Source organism: Mandrillus leucophaeus, unplaced genomic scaffold, assembly GCF_000951045.1.
Source record: "Mandrillus leucophaeus isolate KB7577 unplaced genomic scaffold, Mleu.le_1.0 Scaffold412, whole genome shotgun sequence".
Classification (NCBI taxonomy): domain Eukaryota; kingdom Metazoa; phylum Chordata; class Mammalia; order Primates; family Cercopithecidae; genus Mandrillus; species Mandrillus leucophaeus.
The window spans coordinates 1,267,349-1,288,035 of record NW_012104388.1 but is presented as its reverse complement, the minus strand read 5'-3'; the positions used below and the strand labels follow the sequence as shown (position 1 = coordinate 1,288,035).

The window sequence follows — 20,687 nt, the reverse complement described above, 5'->3', positions numbered from 1 at the left end:
TGAAGAAATTGGGTAAAACACCTATTACCGGGAAAAAACACCTTAGAATGGTTTGTGAAAATGTAAATCCTGAAATTTTAGATCAACACAGCCTACATTTCTAGGCTTTGACATGATTACCATCTGTCAGGATTCCATGCCATTGAAAACATTTTCTAGTTGCTGCTGAGTGACTGGGGTCCTCAGTCCTTCCAAGGAATGTGGTTTTGATGAGTAAAAAGCAGCGTTTGACATATCTGGCTTGACTGCACACACGCTTCAAGTTACTAAAGTTTAAAGTTGCTCAAGAACTTTATTACCACCATACACATGCCCCGTAGTTCCCAAATTGCCACAATGGAAAAAGCACAAGTGAAATTTCAGAACATCCCAGTTTCCTTGAATATCATGCAAGTGGCCCTTTGCGCCTGTCATTGTATACAAACTTGTCAATCTGCAAGGCCATAAACATGTTCCATCGGTTGGGGCCTTTGCATAACTCGGGAGAACTGCCTTTCATCTCATTTGAGGCTTGAAAGACTTGGACCTGAATAAGAGGATTTATCTGCAACTACTAATTCATGCGAGTACCTGAAAATAGACCTTGTCCCTGTAAACCTGATATGCTGATTAACAACTGGGAGAGACAGGGGGCTGGGGTCAGCAAAAGAACTGTCTTCTCTCCGCCAACTCATTTGCTTGCCATTTCTTCCACAGTGGAATGGTGCCCAGCAAAAGCAGGGAGTCTGTGGCATCTGAGGGCTCAAACCAGACAAGTGGCTACCAGTCCGGATATCACTCCGACGACACAGACACCACTGTGTACTCCAGTGAGGAAGCAGAACTTTTAAAGCTGATAGAGATCGGAGTGCAAACCGGCAGCACAGCCCAGATTCTCCAGCCTGACTCGGGGACCACATTGAGCTCCCCTCATGTTTAAAAGGAAGCACCCACGCCCCCAACTCCTGGACATCACATAAGAGGTGCTGCTCAGATTTTCAAGTGTTGTTCTTTCCACCAGCAGGAAGTAGCCGCATTTGATTTTCATTTCAACAACAAAAAAAGGACCTCGGACTGCAGGGAGCTAGTCTTCTAGGCATATCCTGGAAGAGGCTTGTGACCCAAGAATGTGTCTGTGTATTCTCCCAGTGTTAACCTGATCCTCTTTTTCATTCATTTAAAAAGCATTTATCATGCTGCCTACTGCGGGTCTCACCATGGGTTAGAACAAAGACGTTCAAGAAATGGCCCCATCCTCAAAGAAGTAGCAGTACCTGGGGAGTTGACACTTCTGTAAAACTAGAAGATAAACCAGGCAATGTAAGTGTTTGGGGTGTTGCAGATGGGAAGGATTCGCAGGGCTCAGTCTATCCAAGAGGCTTTGTTTAGGACGTCGGTCCCAAGCCAAGCCTTAAGTGTGGAATTCAGATTGACAGAAAGGAAGACTAACATTAGCTTGCTTTGAGAGAGTACTGGAGCCTGCAAATGCATTGTGTTGGCTCCGGTGGAGGTGGGCATGGGGTCTGTTCTGAAATGTAAAGGCTTCAGATGGGGTTTCTGGTTTTAGAAGGTTGCGTGTTCTTCGCAGTTGGGCTGAAGGAGAGTTCCTTGTGCTGTTTCCGACTCCTAATGAGAGTTCCTTCCAGACTCTTACGTGTCTCCTGGCCAAGCCCCAGGAAGGAAATTATGCAGCTCTGGCTCCTTGTCTCTCAGGCTGATCCTTTATTCAGAACACCACAAAGTAAGGACATTCAGCTCAAGGCTCCCTGCCGTGTTGAAGAGTTCTGACTGCACAAACCAGCTTCTGGTTTCTTCTGGATGAATACCCTCATATCTATCCTGATGTGATATGTCTGAGACTGAAGGCGGGAGGTTCAATGTCAAGCTGTGTGTAGTGTCAAAGCTTCAGGAAGGATTTTACCCTTTTGTTCTTCCCCCCGTCCCCAACCCACTCTCACCCCACAACCCATCAGGATTTTAGTTATTTGGCCTCTACACTCCAGTAAACCTCTACACTCCAGTAAACAAACTCCAGAGAGTTTGTTCACTCTCTGAATGATTATTAGCCCGACTTCAAAATTACTTTATAGCCCAAATTATAACATCTATTGTATTGTTTAGACTTTTAACATATAGAGCTATTTCTACTGATTTTTGCCCTTCTTCTGTCCTTTTTTTCAAAAAAGAAAATGTGTTTTTTGTTTGGTACCATAGTGTGAAATGCTGGGAACAATGACTATAAGACATGCTATGGCACATATATTTATAGTCTGTTTATGTAGAAACAAATGTAATATATTAAAGCCTTATATTATATATAATGAACTTTGTACTATTCACATTTTGTATCAGTATTATGTAGCATAACAAAGGTCATAATGCTTTCAGCAATCGATGTCATTTTATTAAAAAACATTGAAAAACTTGAAGGAATCCCTTTGCAAGGTTGCATTACCGTACCCATCATTTCTAAACTGGAGGAGGGGTGGCCGGGCACAGTGGCTCACACCTAAAAACCCAACACTTTGGGAGGCCAAGGTGGGAGGATCGCTTGAGCCCAGGAGTTCAAGACCAGTCTGGTCAACATGGTCAGATTCCATCTTAAAGAAAAAAGGTAAAAATAAAATAAAATGGAGAAGAAGCAATCAGACATATTTTCCATGCGGTTGTTTTACATTTTTACTGGTTTTCTTACTCTTCTTATAAGGGATATTTTCATAACCTGGTTATATATTTTACAAACCAGTAAATGTATTTGTAGTACAAAGTATGAGGGTATAATATCACCACAACTATTTTGAGGATAAGTATGTCTGGTTTAAAGTTTAACTGCTCCTTCCCTCTTCTTCATCACGAATAATTCACACACATGCACACACACACAGACACACCCACTGCCCAAGCATACATCCCCAACACCCACACCTCTCCCCAGGACCCTCACACACCCACACATCTAACTCCCCCATACTCACACTCACACTCCCCCTCACACTCACCCCCACCCCCACACACCTACACACCCACCAACACACACATACCCACACACACCAACACACACACCCACATACACCCTCCACACACATACCCATACACACCCACCCACACACACCCTCCACACACATACCCATACACACCCACCAACACACACCCACACCCACCCACATACACACACCCCCTACACACATACCCCCCCACATACCCACCCACCCACACCCTCCATACATACACCCACACATCCAACCCCCCACACTCACACCCACACCCCCCACACTCACACCCACACCCCACACACTCACACCCACACCCCACGCCCCACACACACACCCACACAATCCACCCTCCCACAGTCACACCCCCCCACATGCATTGCCACACACACACACCCCACACACCCACCCCACAGACATTCCCACACACATCCACCACACTCCACCCCCACACACTCACACACCACCCCCACACACCCCCACACCCACACTCCCACACACACCCCTACACACACACGCTCCCACACTTTTTCATTTTATATTCTGAGCACTTTTGAGATTGTTAAAACAGAGATATGTGCACTTCATATCTGTTAGAATAGCCAGTCATGAAACTCAGGGTGAAAGACCCAGAGACAGGTGATCAGACCCATGGCAGTGCAGGGAGGCATGGACCAGATTTACAGTCTCTAACAATATTCTACACTGCACTCACAGAGTTAGAACATAAGATCCATTATCGCCATTTTGAATGAATGACTATTACCCGAATTCAGTAGGAGGAGTTATTTAACAAATTATTGGCCCAAATAAGTGACCTTATTTTTGTGATTTTTTTTTTTTTTTTTTTTTTTTAGACGGAGTCTCACTCTGTCATCCAGGCTGGAGTGCAGTGGCGCTATCGCGGCTCATTGCAAGTTCCACCTCCCGATTCACGCCATTCTCCTGCCTCAGCCTCTGGAGTAGCTGGGACTACAGGCATTTGCCACCGTGCCCGGCTAATATTTTGTATTTTTAGTAGAGACGGGGTTTCCCTATATTGGCCAGGATAGTCTCGATCTCCTGACCTCGTGATCCGCCTGCCTTGGCCTCTCAAAGTGCTGGGATTACAGGCGTGAGCCACCGCGCCTGACCGAATTTTTGTGATTTTTTTAATACAAGATTTTGAAATGTTTGTCTAATCAAATATGCCTCTCTCTCTTTTTAAAAAATGGCTCCTAGGTTTAAAAAAATTTTATTAAGGAAGGTCTTCCCAATTCCAAAATAACCTCCAATTCTAAATTTTCTTCTTTTATTGCATTTAAATCCATTTGGGATTATTTTCATATATGGAGCAAAGGGAAATAGCAGTCTAACTTTATTCTTTTTTTCAAGCAGATTATCAATCATGGCAGCACCGTTTATTAAATATCTCTGTTTTCCCCATGGTTGGCAACAACCCTATTGTATTATGGTTCAAAACGATCATGTTACTGAGATGTTCTGCACAGCTATGTTATGAAGGGTGGGACTGCTGCTGTTGTGTGTTCTTGGGGATGGCACTTCCAGATCGAGGATGAGAACATTAGGGTCTCCTGAAGGACATCGGTAAACTGTGGGTCAGGCTGTCCTTGCAGAGAGTTCCTCATCTGTTACTGTTGTTACAGCCTCTTTCAGTAAATGAGTGGAAGAGTCTAGGTTATTTGGGATGGAGAAGATCTTGTACGAAAACCCAGGATTTTCTTCACTTTAAGAAAAAGAGAAGATTTTCTTTTTCATAAGTGGCTCCTGGCATTGCTTCCAATGCCAGAAATTTGGATTTAGCTGAAACTTCACACTTTATTAAGAAATGCTTTCAGCACCTCAGGCAGAATGATTAGGAGGTGAGGTTTGGCCTTCTTCCTCTCTTTTCTGTCTTCCATGCCTCTTGTTCTTAGTATTTTTTTTTTCTCCTCATTTGCCCCTGTATTGAAGAAAAAAATCTGTGGTTTCTAAAAGTGCTTCCTGCAGGGTCTTATTTTCAAAGCTTTCCCTGGAGGCTTTTGATGTGTTTTAGGTGAGGCTACTGTTTCTCCCTCTGGCTCCTGCCCTCTCTCCTTCGCTCCCTTGATCCACTTCTGTCCTCCTCCCTCCCTTCAAACCCTCTTGTCTCCTCACCTTCCATTTCTCTTTCCACTCACCTTCTTCTCTGCACCCCCAACCCCAGCAGGAGAGGTGAGAGCTATGGGAGGGTTTCAGTTCATTACCCCAGATTAGGTTTTCCTATCAATGAACATTCCTTTGCCCTCTTCAGTAAAAGGAAGGAAGAAAAGCAAAAAACCACAACCCACAACTTTCTAGTTGCTGACTTAACCCAATTTTCCTGTACCCCCAGCATGTCTTTCTTTCTACCTTTGACTCAGATATTTATTAGCAGATGATAAAATGCAGGCAAACCCAGAAAGCTAAAGTCTTTGGAAAAAATAGCTGTTCATATACATCTTTCCTCATTTGCATGGGCCTTTCCCTTAAGGGCACTGGGCGAGTCCATGTATTCTTGGGTATGCAGTGAACACAGCTCAGAGGGGGTTCTAACACATCTTTATAAGATTGCATTTTCTAAATGAATCTCTTCCATTTAAGGGTTTAGGCATAAGTAAAAATCTGTAGTGTTTTTGTCAAAGCAAATTTAAGTTTAACTCTCGGAAAAGTTACAGACTGCTCTTAGGTGTTAAAGAAATTAAAATGGTAAAATATGGTTTACTCTGTCTTTTGATTGAAATGGAGAAAAGTGGCAGAATCTGGGAGGAGTAACCCAGAGAGAAATTAACAGTCAAGTTGACCTGAAGTTCTGGTAGTAGAACACACTGGCCCCAGGAGAGGTCTAACTCAGAGATAAGGAGGGAATTATCTGAGTTAGGAAAAAGTATTCTAATGAAGACTACTGATAAGACAAGGTTTACAGTAAACTGTGGTTGATATCAAGTGAATGTTACTGAGAAGACATCAAATTGCACCGTAGATTTTATTTGCTTTATAACACACATATGACTTTCCTGTAATTACTTAATGCCTCCAAGATATTAAACTCAGCACTTTATTGAATTTTTGTTTAAAAATAAAAAAATGAAAAGAAAATATGTGGCTTAATTTTTTACTTTATACTCACCTGTTGTTCACGCCAAGCACTTTAGAACATATAATCAGTGTACTTACCAAAAACTGGTGATGGAGGACCCTCATACCTTAATTGTTTGAAGCTGTCAACTTTTAGACATTGCAGTAGAAAAACAATAAGAAAATGGTTTTTGCTCCAACTTTGTTTCCTTTATTGCTCTGTTTATCTTTTCCTTTCTTCACAAAATAATATTTTGAGGGAATAAATTCAGGAAAGACAGCGATTCAAAAAAAATTTCATTATATATTTACTGTTCAGTGTAAATGTATACAAAAGCTTTGATTATCTCTAAAGAAAATTAATGGGCAGGGACATGAACAGCTAGACACTTGTGGCCACATTTCCTTTTAGCTATATCTCTGGAAATCAACCCGTTATTTTCCTTTAGCACAATAAGAACAAAGAAATGCATGCCATCAAGGCTCACTGACTCATAAAATTATCCTTTCGTAATCACATGATGCAGGACCTATACTTGCAATAATGCCAAACTAGCTTGATTCCTACATTTTTCATGATTTCAGATTTTAGTTAGGAAACACATGTATTTGTGGAAAGATCATTTTGTGGGTTGAGTTCTTCCAGTTAAAGATACTTTCACAATGTCTGACTCTGGGTCTATGTGCAGCTCACAGGATCCAGGCATGGAATGACTCACCAGGAGCCCTCTGAACAAACGTTACCAGGAGAGGTTTAACGAGATTCTGGTGCTTTGCATGGGAGATCTCTTTAAGCTGAAATAACTTATCCTGACAAAGGGGATTGAAAACATTCCATTCATTGCCACAGAGAGAACATAACTGGAATGAAAACCCAGATAGAAGGCAGAGAACTCAAGCCAGACAGAAGTGAACAGCAATATCTCACAGTCACTCCCCAGGTTAACAAGAAAACTGGCAGACATCCCAAAACGCATAGTGGGGAAAAGCAAGGCCTTCCATAGAAACCAAGTGTCACGTCCAGATTCAGCCCTTAATACTAAACTTTAAGTGAGTAATATTTAATGTATATATATTTATTCGCTTATATTTAATTGCATCTATAACATGATTAAATGTGTCAGACATTCTTTTACAAAACTGGTTAATATGAACTCATTTAAGTAATTGAGACCCCAAGCAAGATGTAGGTATCACAGTGCAGACCAGGTGGGTAGGCCAGAGTAGGATGCACAAAAAGAGTCTCATTAATGATTTCCACAAGTGTTTGTTAAGGATTTACTATGTGCCAGACAACCTATTAGGCAGTGGTCAAACTTATTTCCTTAGGTTCATGGGTTAAGGGTTATCAGCAAAACCACAGAGAGGAGGAAGGCCACTCTTATTCCAGAACAGTCTACGTATCTTTATGGTCTTACTTTGATGAATCGAGCATAGTTCTCACTATTGGCTCAGTTATTCTTTATTTAGTCATTCTTACGTAAAGATCTGAGTTCAGGAACCTCTTTAGGTATTGGAATGCATAGATTTACCATGGAGGCACCTAAGCTGACTTTAGAGTCAGGGAGCTCATGGGAAAAACCCAGGTAAGGACCCTCTTACAGAAGGCTGAGGAAATTAAGCTTATTGTCTGGTTCACCTCATGTTGCAAAATTTGCATTTCACTTGTAAAGCAAGATGAGATTATGTTGTTGCTCTGGAAGAACTCTATGTTGGCAGGGACTGAATGGAAACATGGAAGGAATCTTTGGTGTAATCGTTAAGTAGTGCTGTATTGTCCTTTATACTACTGTTCTGCATTTTAATTTACTTTTTTTTTTTTCTCTGAGACAGGGTCTCACTGTGTTACCTGGGCTGGAGTGCAGCAGTGTGATCTCAGCTCACTGCAACCTCCGCCTCGCAGGTTCAAGCAATTCTCCTGCCTCAGCCTCCTGAGTAGTTGGGATTATAGGTGTGTGCCACTACACCCAGCTAATTTTTGTATTTTTAGTAGAAGCAGGGTTTCGTCAATTTGGCTAGGCTGGTCTTGAACTCCTGACCTCTAGTGATCCGTCCGCCTTGCCCTCCAAAGTGCTGGGATTACTGACTTGAGCCACTTTGCTCGTGCTGCATTTTACTTTTTCTAATGGATGAACATACAGAGTACAGAAAGAATACATTCTATCATCTCATTAGTTTTACCAGGAATTATTCAGTAGGGATTGTTTCATATAATGATTTTTTTCCTGGGGATTTCAAAAACATTATCAAGGAACACACAACACTTCACAAATACACCTGTTTCACCAAGCAAATTGTACTCCTGTATAAATCACCTTCAGAATCTTTTCAACAGCCTGTACTTGGGTCAACAGAAATGAATTTTCCCTCAATTCAATCATTGTGGATAGATAATGATGTATTGCTGTGCCATTCCCCTGTTTCTCTGTCTAATATGGTTGGCAAATTACCTTGAGGATCTGTCATGAAGAGAGAAAAAACCATCCTCATTCTTCTCTTATCATCTTATTCATCAGTGAATTTCAGAGTTTGGTCCAGCTTTTTTTTCCTGTGACCTTTTGTACTGGAGGAAGGCTTATTGCTTCTTTGACAAACGAGCAAGATGTTATGCCAGAATCCATTCCTAAGTTGGCTCTTACAAAATTAGTTAATTAGTTAATAATGCTCACTTAAAAAAATACCAGTGAGCATTAATTTTGGACAACAGATATGCTGGAGCAAGTTTAATTACAGCATAATAGAATTTAAAAACAAATATATATAATGAACTTAATTTGCATTATTTTTCTCTATTTCATGGTGATAGGCATCTAAGTAGCTCTGCAATCACTCAGGCGTGAGCAGCTGGAAGGGTGGAGAACTGCTATTGATCATCTGCCACACGCTAAGCATTGAGCCTCATATATTTTCTCATTAAATCCTTGCAAAGGCCCTTGCATTAGGTGCCGTTATCACCATGTTACAAGTGAAGATGGGCAGTTAAGGCTTGAAGCCTCAGTATGAAAGGTCACACATACCAGGATTGAATCCAGTCTACTGCAGACATGGGGCACATGTTCTTACTTGAGATAAAAGCCAGGATGAGATCTCTCTTGATGGCATGCAGTGAGCAGACGCATCCTGTAATAAATCAACCAGCCAAATGACAGGTACGTATTAAGGTGACCCGGACCTTAAACTGTCTTAGTCAATATGTCTTGGCTTCAATATTCCCATCTTTAGGGTAGCTTTACCTATGAGATAATTCCACTAAAAAATGACTGAACACAAAAGCTCAGCGTTGTAATAAACATCTAACTTCTAGAGGAAAAAGTGTGTTACTCACTAGCTGTGTGGTTTTGGGCAAGTTACTTAACCTATGTGTGCCTTATGTTCCTCATCTGGATGAAGATTAAATGAGATGCGTGTAAAGCAGGTAGTACACTACTTCATATGTGGCAAGCATTCAAGAAAGCTTAGCTACTTTTATATTCTTGTGATGATGCTAGCAGTAGCGAAGTGTGGTAGACATATCCTGTTGAACAACAGTTTTCAAAGATTGTCAGTTAACCTACCCTCAACAAACTGCATGGAGGCCTTCAAAGAAATATACTGCTCTTCTTGCTTCCTTTGGTTAAAAGACCTGCACAAAGACTTTCACAGCATGAAGAACAAATTGCTGGGTGACAGGTGCCAGGGGAGGCTGAAGTATAATAGTCAAGACTCAGAAAGAGCTCACTAGTCAAGATTCAAAGGCTGCATCAAATAAATTTATTTGATATTTCTGCAACAATTTTGGAGTGGGACACAAGGCATAGAAACAGATTTAAGTTGATTAGTTTGCTAATTAGTTATGTCAGTTTGCCAAAAATCAATTAGCCAATGATCAATTTACTAAAGATCAGGTTGTCAAATGAACAATTTGCCTAATGACTACCTCAACAAATTAAACTGATCAATAAACCAAAATTCTTCAAAATTATTTATAAAGTTTATAGCAACTTGAATTGAAGAGTTCTATGAAGTTTTTATGGACTGATTTTCACTCTGCCTTCATAGCAGGATTTATGGAAGTTTCAATTTTCCAAAAGTTGAGGAATGTAGGCTTAAACCTTTCATAAATATATTTTATCATTTTCAATGACTTATTCAAATTTATCAATTTTCATATAAAATTATGTTACATATTTTCCATTAATGGACTCAAACTGATCACATCAATTGAAGTGCTGAATTTTTCTCACCAATTGGTAGAGACGCAAAATTAAGTCTTATTTACCAGTTGAGGCATCATTGAAAGAACGGTAAAAACGTGCAAATATTGAAAAAATTTAAAATGATATTCCAAAGGAGTCAGAAAAACTCAAAAGTGGCTAGAGAAATTCTAGAAAGTTTTGTCTATTGTGTTGACTGCTTTATGCCCAGGACCTAGAACAGTGCCTAACAATAGTAGGCCCTCAATAAATAGCTGTGGAATGCAATGATAAAATTGGTCATTTGGTGAACTGAATTTTAGCTAGTTGACCCTCAGCAAATTGATTTTTAGTACCTTTAAGCTGCTCTCCTTGACACCAGCAAGAACAAAAATACTTATGGACTTTTGGTGAATGTGTTTTCAGAACATGATTGGGTTTCCAAAGAAGCAAAGGAAATTTTCAACTGTATAACTAGATAAACAAGTAGAGACAAGAAAGTGAATTATCCTATTTGTCTACAAGCTGGTCAGACCCCCTTGGATTCTGATACTCAATGCTCGCACTCACATTTAAGAAGTTAACTTGACAAGCTGCAGCATACCCAGTAGAGGTTGACCGAGGTGATCTTACAGAAAGAATGGTTGGGAAGCTGGAAGTAGAAAGGGGAAGATTTGAGGGCAAGGGCTCTCTTTCAATATATGAAGAGGTTTTCAAGGAAAGCATTCTGACTTTTTTTGGTCTTCCCAAAGGGCAAAGTTAGACAATGGATAGAAACCATGAGAATGGTAGACCCTGGATCATGTGATTCCCAATCACATGACCTTTCCTTTATGTCACTCAGGTTCTTCCCCTCCTGGAGTAAGAGGAGGTTGCTCTGTAAGGCTGCTGGAAAGGAGTTAAGAAGTTGCCAGGAGTTAAGGAGTCAGGGAGGCATTTGGACCAGGGGGCCTCCAAGTTCAAGTTCCCTTTTACATTAGCATATTGGACACCAAGCAACTGGGCTCTCAAGTGAGACAGACCTGTGTTTGAATCCACCATTTAGTGGCTGTGTGGTCATGTGCAACTTACTCAATCTCTCAGAGCATCAGTTTCCTCATTAATAAAGTGGAGATAATAATAGTACACACCTTATAAGGTTGTTGTGAGGATTCAATAAAATACTATATGTAAAGCACTTAGGACAGTGCCTGGCACATAACAAGCAATAAATGCCTTACCTTTTTTTTTTTTTTTTTGGTAGAGATGGGATCATGCTATGTTGCCCAGGCCTCAAGTGATCCTCCTTGGCCTCTCAAAGTGCTGGGATTATAGGCGTGAGCCACAGTGCCCAGCCAAAATCACTGTGGTGAAGATGTCAATTCTGCTATAATTCTATGAGGAAAATGTGTTTTCTCCACTTTGCTGATGAGAGAACTAGGGCACACAAGTAGGGAATCAAATCCAGGGCCATTTGGCTCTAGAGTGGAGCAATTATCCACCAGGCCAACCCGAGAGGCCGCCTTACCTATTATTACAGATCAATGAAAATGAATGCAGGGTGTCTACCTCTCTTTTTCCAATGAGTGATAACCAACGTTTCTGTCTCAAATGGTTAAATGAAACACTTCTAAGAGCTCACCAAATTCTTCTGAGGGCAGGAAAGTTATTTTTTGTTTTCAAAATAGCTGCTTCCACAGATGACGCCCAAATATATACACAACACTTCAGTCTTTGCTGTGGACTCCAGACTTCTGCTTTGTTCAGGGGTCTGGGCGGAATGGAGACAGGAAGAGGAGCTGAGACACAGTGGCCGAGGAGCCGAGTCCAGGATGGGGGAAGCAGGGAAGTGACTCTGTGAGTCACAGGCTGGAAAGCGACAGCCTGCCCCTCTGCTCCAGGCTCTTCACACAGGGAGACATTTCCTGCCCTTTGCACTCCGCATCACCTCCCTGCATGAGTTTCTTAAGACAAGGTCTTTAGCTGAATTGTTATAAGCCAAGGGAAGGAGTGTTTTTAGTGTCTGCCAAGCCTGGGAATCTCCCAAGCCTTGAGAAAATAGTATGTGAGGCAAATTTGCTTCCCTGTGGGGACCTCCCTTGCCATGATGGCAAAAGGAAGCCAGCAGCATTGACTTGTTTCCTTGGGGGTTGGAAGGGTTTAGCTAGCTTGTGTTAAAAAGCCAAAGACTTTTATCCTTTAAACACAAGTGTTACTATTGTAATAGTCCTCCCACAGCATTTTTGGGAAAGACAAATACTTCACTTTGACTTTGGCTAAAGATGTCCCATGATCCCCTGGGACTTGAGCACCCAAGCTCCACATTGCATGAAGGTTGACGTCGGACGTGCTGGTCACTTTGTGAGTAGAACTGACGTGTGGTCATCTGGGCCTGGACCCTCGACCTTTGACTGGTTTATGGAGGATAGAAGGCAGGAAGGAATCTTCCCCCTTGGCTTTGGCCTGCTGGTTTCTAGTTCAGGATAGGACCCTGTTCAGGCCTGTCCTTCGGCCTGTAGACTAATTAGACCCCAGAAGACGTTCCTGGGATCATTTGGAAACTGCACAGGCCCTCAAACATATGGCACTGATAAGGATCACAGCCTTAGAGATAAGGAACTATTTAAGGGAATCTGAGGAAGCCCAGGGTTTGTTTTCATAACGCTGGACAATGTAAAGTGTAATCCCTACACAGATGTAATTAGCTGTTAAGCGTATTAAGTCCATGAGGAGAGGGCACTCTGGCTGGTTCATAAATTACTGTGAGAACACCCCAGGGAAATCGAGTCAATGGCAGGTATCTTTTCCTGATAGATCATTAGAATGGCAGCTAGTGATGGATCAGGAGGGTGAACTTACGGGGTCCTAAGGAAACAGGACATGGAGGAGCCACAGACATGAATGACCAAAGGCCCTCAGGACTTTTATTTCCATAATAAAGTCAGCTTTGAAGAAGTCACAGTATGGCAGCCACTCAGTGTTTTCTGCTAATTCCAGGGTTTGGCACTGTGATGTTAGGTTGCATGGAAGTGCTAGGGGATCCTGGTGAAGGTTGCTTCCCCTGCAGAACAGCCAATGGATGCCGGGCAAGCCCATTAAAGCTGTAGCTTTGCATGGGGTTAACAGTCTGGAGGCTCGAGGTCTCATTTCTAGCCAAGCAGTTACTAAATGGCTTTCACTTCATGAGCCAATGTCATTTCCACTGATTTAATATTAATAATAATAACAAAAATGATAATAACCTAAGATTATTGAGCTAATTCCACTAGGCAGAGTAATACACAGTTACATACCTGTTATCTAATATATTTCTCACAACAACCCTATGAGCTAGCCACTGATATCATCACCACTTTTCAGATGAGGAAACTGAGGTTTAGACACGTTAACTTAATGTGTCCGAACTTACATAGTTAGTAAGTAGTAGATCTGGGTTTTAACTCTAGAAACTGATTTCAGAATTTATGATGGTAACAAATAATTTGGGGCTCATTAGTAACATTTCTCAGTGCCTTGTGGAAAAATCTGCCATTCTTCAGATTCCAAATGATATCAAGACTAACCAAAAATAAGTGACAAAGATGTATTGACAGAGCTTATAACAGTATGTTCTTTTATATATTCTCTCTTTGCCTGGTCTAGCCTGATCTTTGGAAATTCACTGGGGCTTTTACGTCATAATTAACTTTACATTGTTTGGGAAACTTTTTGAGATGGTGAAAGCACAGAGCAGTTGTGAAAAGCACTTGCTATCACATCTTTGGATTTCTTCAATATTTTATAGAAATGAGACTTCTCAAACAAATAACCAACAGTTGGGATGGGATGCTGGGGAGATTATCACAAGTTAAAATTTAGGATTTTAAAGTAAAATCTGGCTGGGATCGGTGGCTCACACCTGTAATCCCAGCACTTTGGGAGGCTGAGGCGGGCAGATCACGTGAGGTCAGTAGTTTGAGACCAGCCTGGCCAACATCATGAAACCCTATCTCTACTGATACAAATATTAGCCAGTTATGGTGGTGGGCACCTGCAATCCCAGCTGCTCAGGAGGTTGAGGCAGGAGAATCACTTGCAGCTGGGAGGCAGAGGTTGCAGTGAGCTGAGATCATGATATTACACTCCAGCCTGGGCGACAAGAGTGAAACTCCATCTCAGAAAAAATAAAAGAAAGAAAGAAAAAGAAAAAAGTAAAATCTTGAGAAAGGTTCTTTCCTTTGAATTGGCCAGTTAGCCCTCCAGTAGAAGGCTCTCTGGAGAGTGTGGGAGCCTGAGCAGCAGCAGTTGCTTCTGGGGAGATGGTTGTTACACAGATAAGACCTTTTCGCAAGTTGACATTCTCTTTCTCTTCTGGTCTTCTCCATGCATCTTTCATTCAGAAATATTTGACTACTGAAAATATCTGCTTTGCAAATACAATTTACATTCACGAGAGGCAAACTGTGATGTCACTGCTTTCTTTAAGATGCTATCTGAATTTTCAATCCACTGACATGTGATGAAAAAAAATGCCTAGGGGCAGAATCACTTTAAGTGGAAGCTTAAATGATTTCTCTTACACAACAAAAGATTCTCCCACCAGACACTCAATTAAAAGTTAGTCCCAGGCTACTCCTGGCCTCTACAACCTGCTGGGTTCTTAGTCTGCAAGAACTAAGCTCTGTATTGTAAAACACTGAGTCCATACGTGGAGACAGTATGACAGTCCTGAACATTTTACACACCAGGTGAGCGATACACATAGGATGGCAAAACAGTAAGTGGCCTTTGCGGCTAAGCAAGGACCAGGTAGGTCTGGAGCAGGGAGTGCCCAGGTCAGCCAGGCTCTGCTGGGAAGAAAATATAGCTTACACTATATCTTATCAATTGCCATTTTCTGTGATTTAAGACAGCACCGTATTCAATTTTTTAAAAGTGTGTTGGGGGTGGGGTGGGGCAGGCATGGATGGAAGTCTTCTAAATGCCATGGTGCTCATTTCCAGAGCCTTCAGGAGATAACATCCCACCAGGAGCTGTGTAGGGACACTTAAGGATAGCTTTGCCCTAAGGCAAAATAATAATCACAAAGCAATCTTTACTTTTTCTGATAAAGCTCTCCCTCTTGCCTACTGGCAGAAGCTGGTGAACGTTACATTTGAGTTAAGCACTAAAAGCAGCAGGGAGCATTGAGATAAATTGCTGCAATTATTAACTTACTTGCTGTTTAATGGCACAAACACCATCCGTAGTGTGGTGGGCTTAACCGGGTTCCCACAGTAATTGTGAGGTTTTTGGATCTGGCTTATTACGTTTTATTGGTAGCACACAGCTTGTGCTGATGGTACAGCCGTGACTGGGAAGTGTTAGTGCCTGAAAGGTGCATGGTTGTCTCCTCAGGCAAGTGTACTCCCGGGGCCAGGGCAGAGAGAGTGGCGGACCAGTTTGGAGTTGTCATTCTCATTTGGGATTCTCTGCTTTTTTTCACTATTTATCTCAAGAGACAGCTTTGTTACGCCGTTGCACCCACCAACTGTTTAGATATGGTACTTTCAATGGTGTGTAATAAGAAGTGATGCTGCAGTAGATATCCGAGAGCTTGTTGAACCCTCTTTTAAACAGGTACTATTTATAATAGCCTTCTGCTAAACATGATTTTAAGGATGTACTTGCATAAAAAAACTTTTTGAAGCTTGTTGGAAATTTATAGAAACCCAAGGTATGAAGATTGTAAAGGCCTGTACTTTTCACAATGTACCAACCAAAACCATGAGATATTTAAATACTGTATTCATTTGACAGTCCTACCCAAACTCAATATTTGCTAAAAATACAGTAAAAAGGTAACTCTTTACAAAGTATTTCTGGAAAACATAAAATATATACTTTTATTAAATGACTGAGCAGGTTCTTTCACATCTTTAATCCTTAACGTGTTACAACTATCCAAAGTCACTTGGAATTGGCTTTGGATGGGTTTTGTTATAAAGGCCCGGGAAACAGAAGAAATCAATAATGCTGCACTTTAGAAGCCAAGGTCTCAGTTCCAGGAGGAACCTAGGTGTGAAAATCTCAAAGCAAATCTCTGCTTTGAAGGTTTAAAAAAAAAAAAAAACCCAAAACAACAATAATAACAACAACAAAAATGGTGGAGATATCCTCAAAGGTGTCTATATCAGTCAAGATGCTTTCTGATGTCACTAACAGAAAACCCTGATTCAGAGTGCTTGGCCTCTGAAGACCCTGACTTTACATTAGGAAAACTTAGGGATCAGTGTTATTTAAATCCTCGTAGGGATTCTGAGTCATAGCAAAAGTTGGGAAACACTGGTTTTAACAATAAGAAAACTTATCACCTCACAAAGCAGGAAGTCTGGAGGTAGAGCGGGCTTCAGTCTTACTGAAATCAGCAGCTCTGTGAAACCTTCAAGGACCCAGGCTTTCTGATCTCTTGTTTTTCTGCCTTCAGTGGCAGTTTCAGCATCACACAGGGAGCAAAATGGCTGCATTTGGTCAAAACACATAAATTTGGAGGAAGAAGAGATACCATCTCATCCTGAGCTTTCTCTCAGAAGCAAGCAAATGATCCCCAGAAGCTCTCACCCCTACCTCAGACCTCACCTCACAGTTCACTGGTCAGAGGTGGTCGATTGCTAACTCTGCCACTAGCAAGGAGAATGGGATTATCCTTAGACCAATCAGGGTTTCTCTTGGAACTTGGGGTGGGATGGCCAAAGCCTAAAGCTTCACCATGAAGCCCTTGACTGTGTGCCTAAACAAATTGGGGTTCCTTGTGAAGGAAAAGGAAGTACAGATGAGACTAGGCAACCCAGTGCTCACCAGGGTATCGTTTCTATGAGGATGAGTTGAACTAGAGTGAAATGTTTGGTTTCATTTTTCTTTTCACTGCTTTGTTTTCGGGCCACAAAAGTACTATATGTTCTTTGCGAGAAAGAAAAAATTCAAGATATTATAATCGCTTACTGCTTTTTACCTTGAGATAACATTATTAATATTTGGCATCTAACCATATATATCATTATACTATACATATAGCTATTTAATATTTATATGTTTATATATGATTATATATATCTTTATATAAATACACACGTAGATATACATATACACACATACATACATATATACACATATATGTATAAATATCATGAGATAATAATATATATGATGTTTTATAAATCTACTTTCTCACTAAAGATACAATGCAAACATTAAATACTCTTCTAAATTCTGATTTTTTTTTAAAGAGATGGGGGTCTCACTATGCTGCCCAGGCTGGAGTGCAGTGGCTATTCACAGGTGTGATCCTACTACTGATCAGCATGAGAATTTTGACCTGCTTGGTTTGTGACCTGGGTTGGTTCACCCCTTCTTAGGCAACCTGGTGGTCCTTGTTCCATATTAATGCTGAACTTGGTGTAGATAGATGATCATACGGTGTATTACAGCCCAGAGCTCCTGGGCTCAAGTAACCCTCCCAGCTCAAGTCTGCCTCACCAGTAGCTGGGACTACAGGCACATGCCACTGTGCAATGGTCACACAGGATTCCATTGTGAAACGTGCAGTAATAACCTATCTTTTGTTGTTTGACATTTATTTCTTGTCTATGTTTTCTTTATTATAAATAGTGATTAGATAAACATTCACTGTGTCAATTTATTTTCTTTTGGAGATCTATTCCTGGAGGCAGAATTAAGGTTAAGAACATTTCTAAATCCTTAACAACTATTGCTAATTTATCAGCAAGTGGTACAATACCTTAGGAAAGCCCCTTAGGTAGAGCATGGATTTGTCCAGCTGTATTGAAAACCTTAAAAATATTTATGTGTATGAATTCCTATTCCTAGGAATTTATACTGAAGAATTAAACTGAATTAAACAAAAGTAGGGAGAAGGCTATCTGTAAGAAAATTTTATTAGTAGCATTATTAAAATAGTAAACTTTTGGAAACAATCTAAATGTATTTCTCTCTCTCTCTCTCTTTTTTTTTTTTTTTTTTTTGAGGCAGGGTCCTGCTCTGTCACCCAGGCTGGAGTGCAGTAGCATTATCATAGCTCACTGTAGCCTCAAACTCCTGGGCTCAAGCAATCCTCCTGCCCTCCTGCCTCAGGCTTCCAAGTAACTGGGACCATAGGTGCATGCCACCATGCTTGGCTAATTTTTAAATTACATTTTGTAGACATGGGGTCTTGCTGTGTTGCCTGGGCTGGCCTTGAACTCCTGGCCTCAAGCAATTCTCCCTCGTTGGCCTCCCAAAGTACTGGGGTTACAGACATGAGCCACTGTGCCTGGCCCCAGAATAAGTTAACATTAAACTATCTCCTTATCCATTTTCCATGTGTATTAGTCCATTCTCACACTGCCGGTAAAGACATACCCAAGACTGGGTAATTTATAAAGGAAAAAGGTTTAATTGACTCACAGCTCAGCATGGCTGAGGAGGCCTCAGGAAACTTACTATCATAGTGGAAGGGGAAACAAACCTGTCTTTCTTCACATGGGGGCAGGAAGGAGAAATACCAAGCAAAACGGGGAAAAGCCCTTTATAAAACCATCAGATGCCATGAGAACTTACTACTATCACGAGAACAGCATGAAGGTAACCAACTCCACGATTCAATTACTCCCCACCAGGTCCCTCCCATGACATATGAGAATTATGGGAACTACAATTCGAGATAAGATTTGGATGGAAACACAGCCAAACCATATCCCCTTTTTAACTAGAATTTAAATTATCTAGGCTGGGCATGGTGGCTCATGCTTGTAAGTGCTGTGGGTGGCTCCCACAGCACTTTGGGAGGCAAAGGTGGGTGGATCACTTGAGGTCAGGAGTTTGAGACCAGCCTGGCCAACGTCGTGAAACCCCTGGTCTACTAAAAATACAAAAATTAGCTGGGTGTGGTGGCATGTGCCTGCAGTCCTAGCTACTCAGAAGGTTGAGGCAGGAGAATTACTTGAACCTGAAAGACAGAGGTTTCAGTGAGCCGAGATCAAGCCAGTGCACTCCAGACTGGTCAACAGAGTGAGACTCTGTCTCAAAAAAAAAAAAAAAAAAATTGGGAGGCCGAGGCAGGCAGATCACGAGGTCAGGAGTTCTCAAGACCAGCCTGACCAACGACTCTAAATCAAAAAAAAAAAAAAAAAAAAAAATCTAAAATTAGTTTTGTGTTTGAAAAATTAATTTTTATTTAAACTTAACAACATTTACCATGTTTTCTTTGTTCCCCATTACTTATACATTACATTTCTTCTGGTTTCAATTTCTTTTTGGATACATTCTTTTCTATGAGGATTTACACATAAAAAAATTCCTTAACCTTTGTTAATCTAATAATGTTTTTATTTCACTTTTACTCTTAAGTAATAGCTTAGCCTGTTACACAATTCTTTGTTAAAAATGTTCTTTCATAATGTAAACTATCATTCCATTGTCTTCTGGTACCTATTATTGCTAATGAAGAGTTTGCTGCCTATCTAATTGCTATTTCTTTGCAGATAGTTGGTTTTCCTTTAACTGTTAACTGCAACTTCATGATTTTCCTTTTTGAGTTTAATATTTATAATTCTACTGCAATGAACCTAGTTGTAAATTTGTTTTTATTTATGTTATTTAGGACATAGTGTTCTCCTTCAACCTGAGGTCTTATTTCTTTATTTTCAGAAAAAATTTTGCCTGTAATCTCTTTGAATATTGCCTCTCTTCTATTCTCTCTGGAATTTCTATTAGATGTATGGGATGCTGGAGATTTTCATTTTATTTTTGAGGTTTTCTTGATTTAATTTCCTCATCTGTGACTTGTAGATCAAATAGTTCTCACATACCAAGGGTTTATGGAAAAGTTAAATGGGTTGTGGTAGGCAGCCTACAAGATGGCCTCCAGTAACCTACCTCTTGGTGTTCATACCCTTGTGTAATCCCCTTCCCTTGAGTGTGGTCTGGACCTAGTGACTTGCTTCTGATAAATAGAATATGATAGGAGGGATGGGATGTCACTTCTTAAATTAGGTTACAAATTGACTGTGATTTCCATTTTGCTTGCTGTCCTTAATTCTCTTGCTTACTTGCTCTGAGGGAGGCCTGCTGTTATGTTGTGAGCTGCCCTATGGATGGGCCCAAAATGTGTTAAGGAACTGAGAAAATCCTCTGGCCAATATCTAGCAAGATACTGAGGCTCTCTGTCCAATAGCCCACAAGAGACTGAATCTGCCAATAACCATGAGTGAGCCTGGAAATGTATTCTTTCCCAGTTGAGCCTTTAGATGAGACTGCAGCCCCAGCCAACATCTTAATTGTAGACTTGTGAGAGACTTGAAGCAGAGGCACCCAGTTAAGCCACACTGAATTTCTGACTCAAAGAAACTGTGGGATAATAATAGTTGTTGCTTTAAGTATTTAAGTTATGAGGTGATTTTTTTATGCAGCAATAGGTAACTAATACTTGAATTGTCGTACATAAATCACTTAGAATAATGACTGAATCTTCCAAAAA

At 40.9% G+C, this 20,687-nt stretch overlaps 1 protein-coding gene across 1 annotated transcript in view; it reads left to right on the top strand.

Annotated features, from left to right (window-relative positions):
- Positions 1-2,629, top strand: part of KDR (kinase insert domain receptor) — a 47,317-nt gene extending 44,688 nt beyond the window's left edge. The window contains exon 30 of the mRNA XM_011992499.1: positions 697-2,629. Coding sequence (XP_011847889.1) covers positions 697-919 — 223 coding nt within the window. The 3' untranslated portion in view covers positions 920-2,629. The remainder of the gene's footprint in view (positions 1-696) is intronic.
- Positions 2,630-20,687: the final 18,058 nt, after the last annotated feature.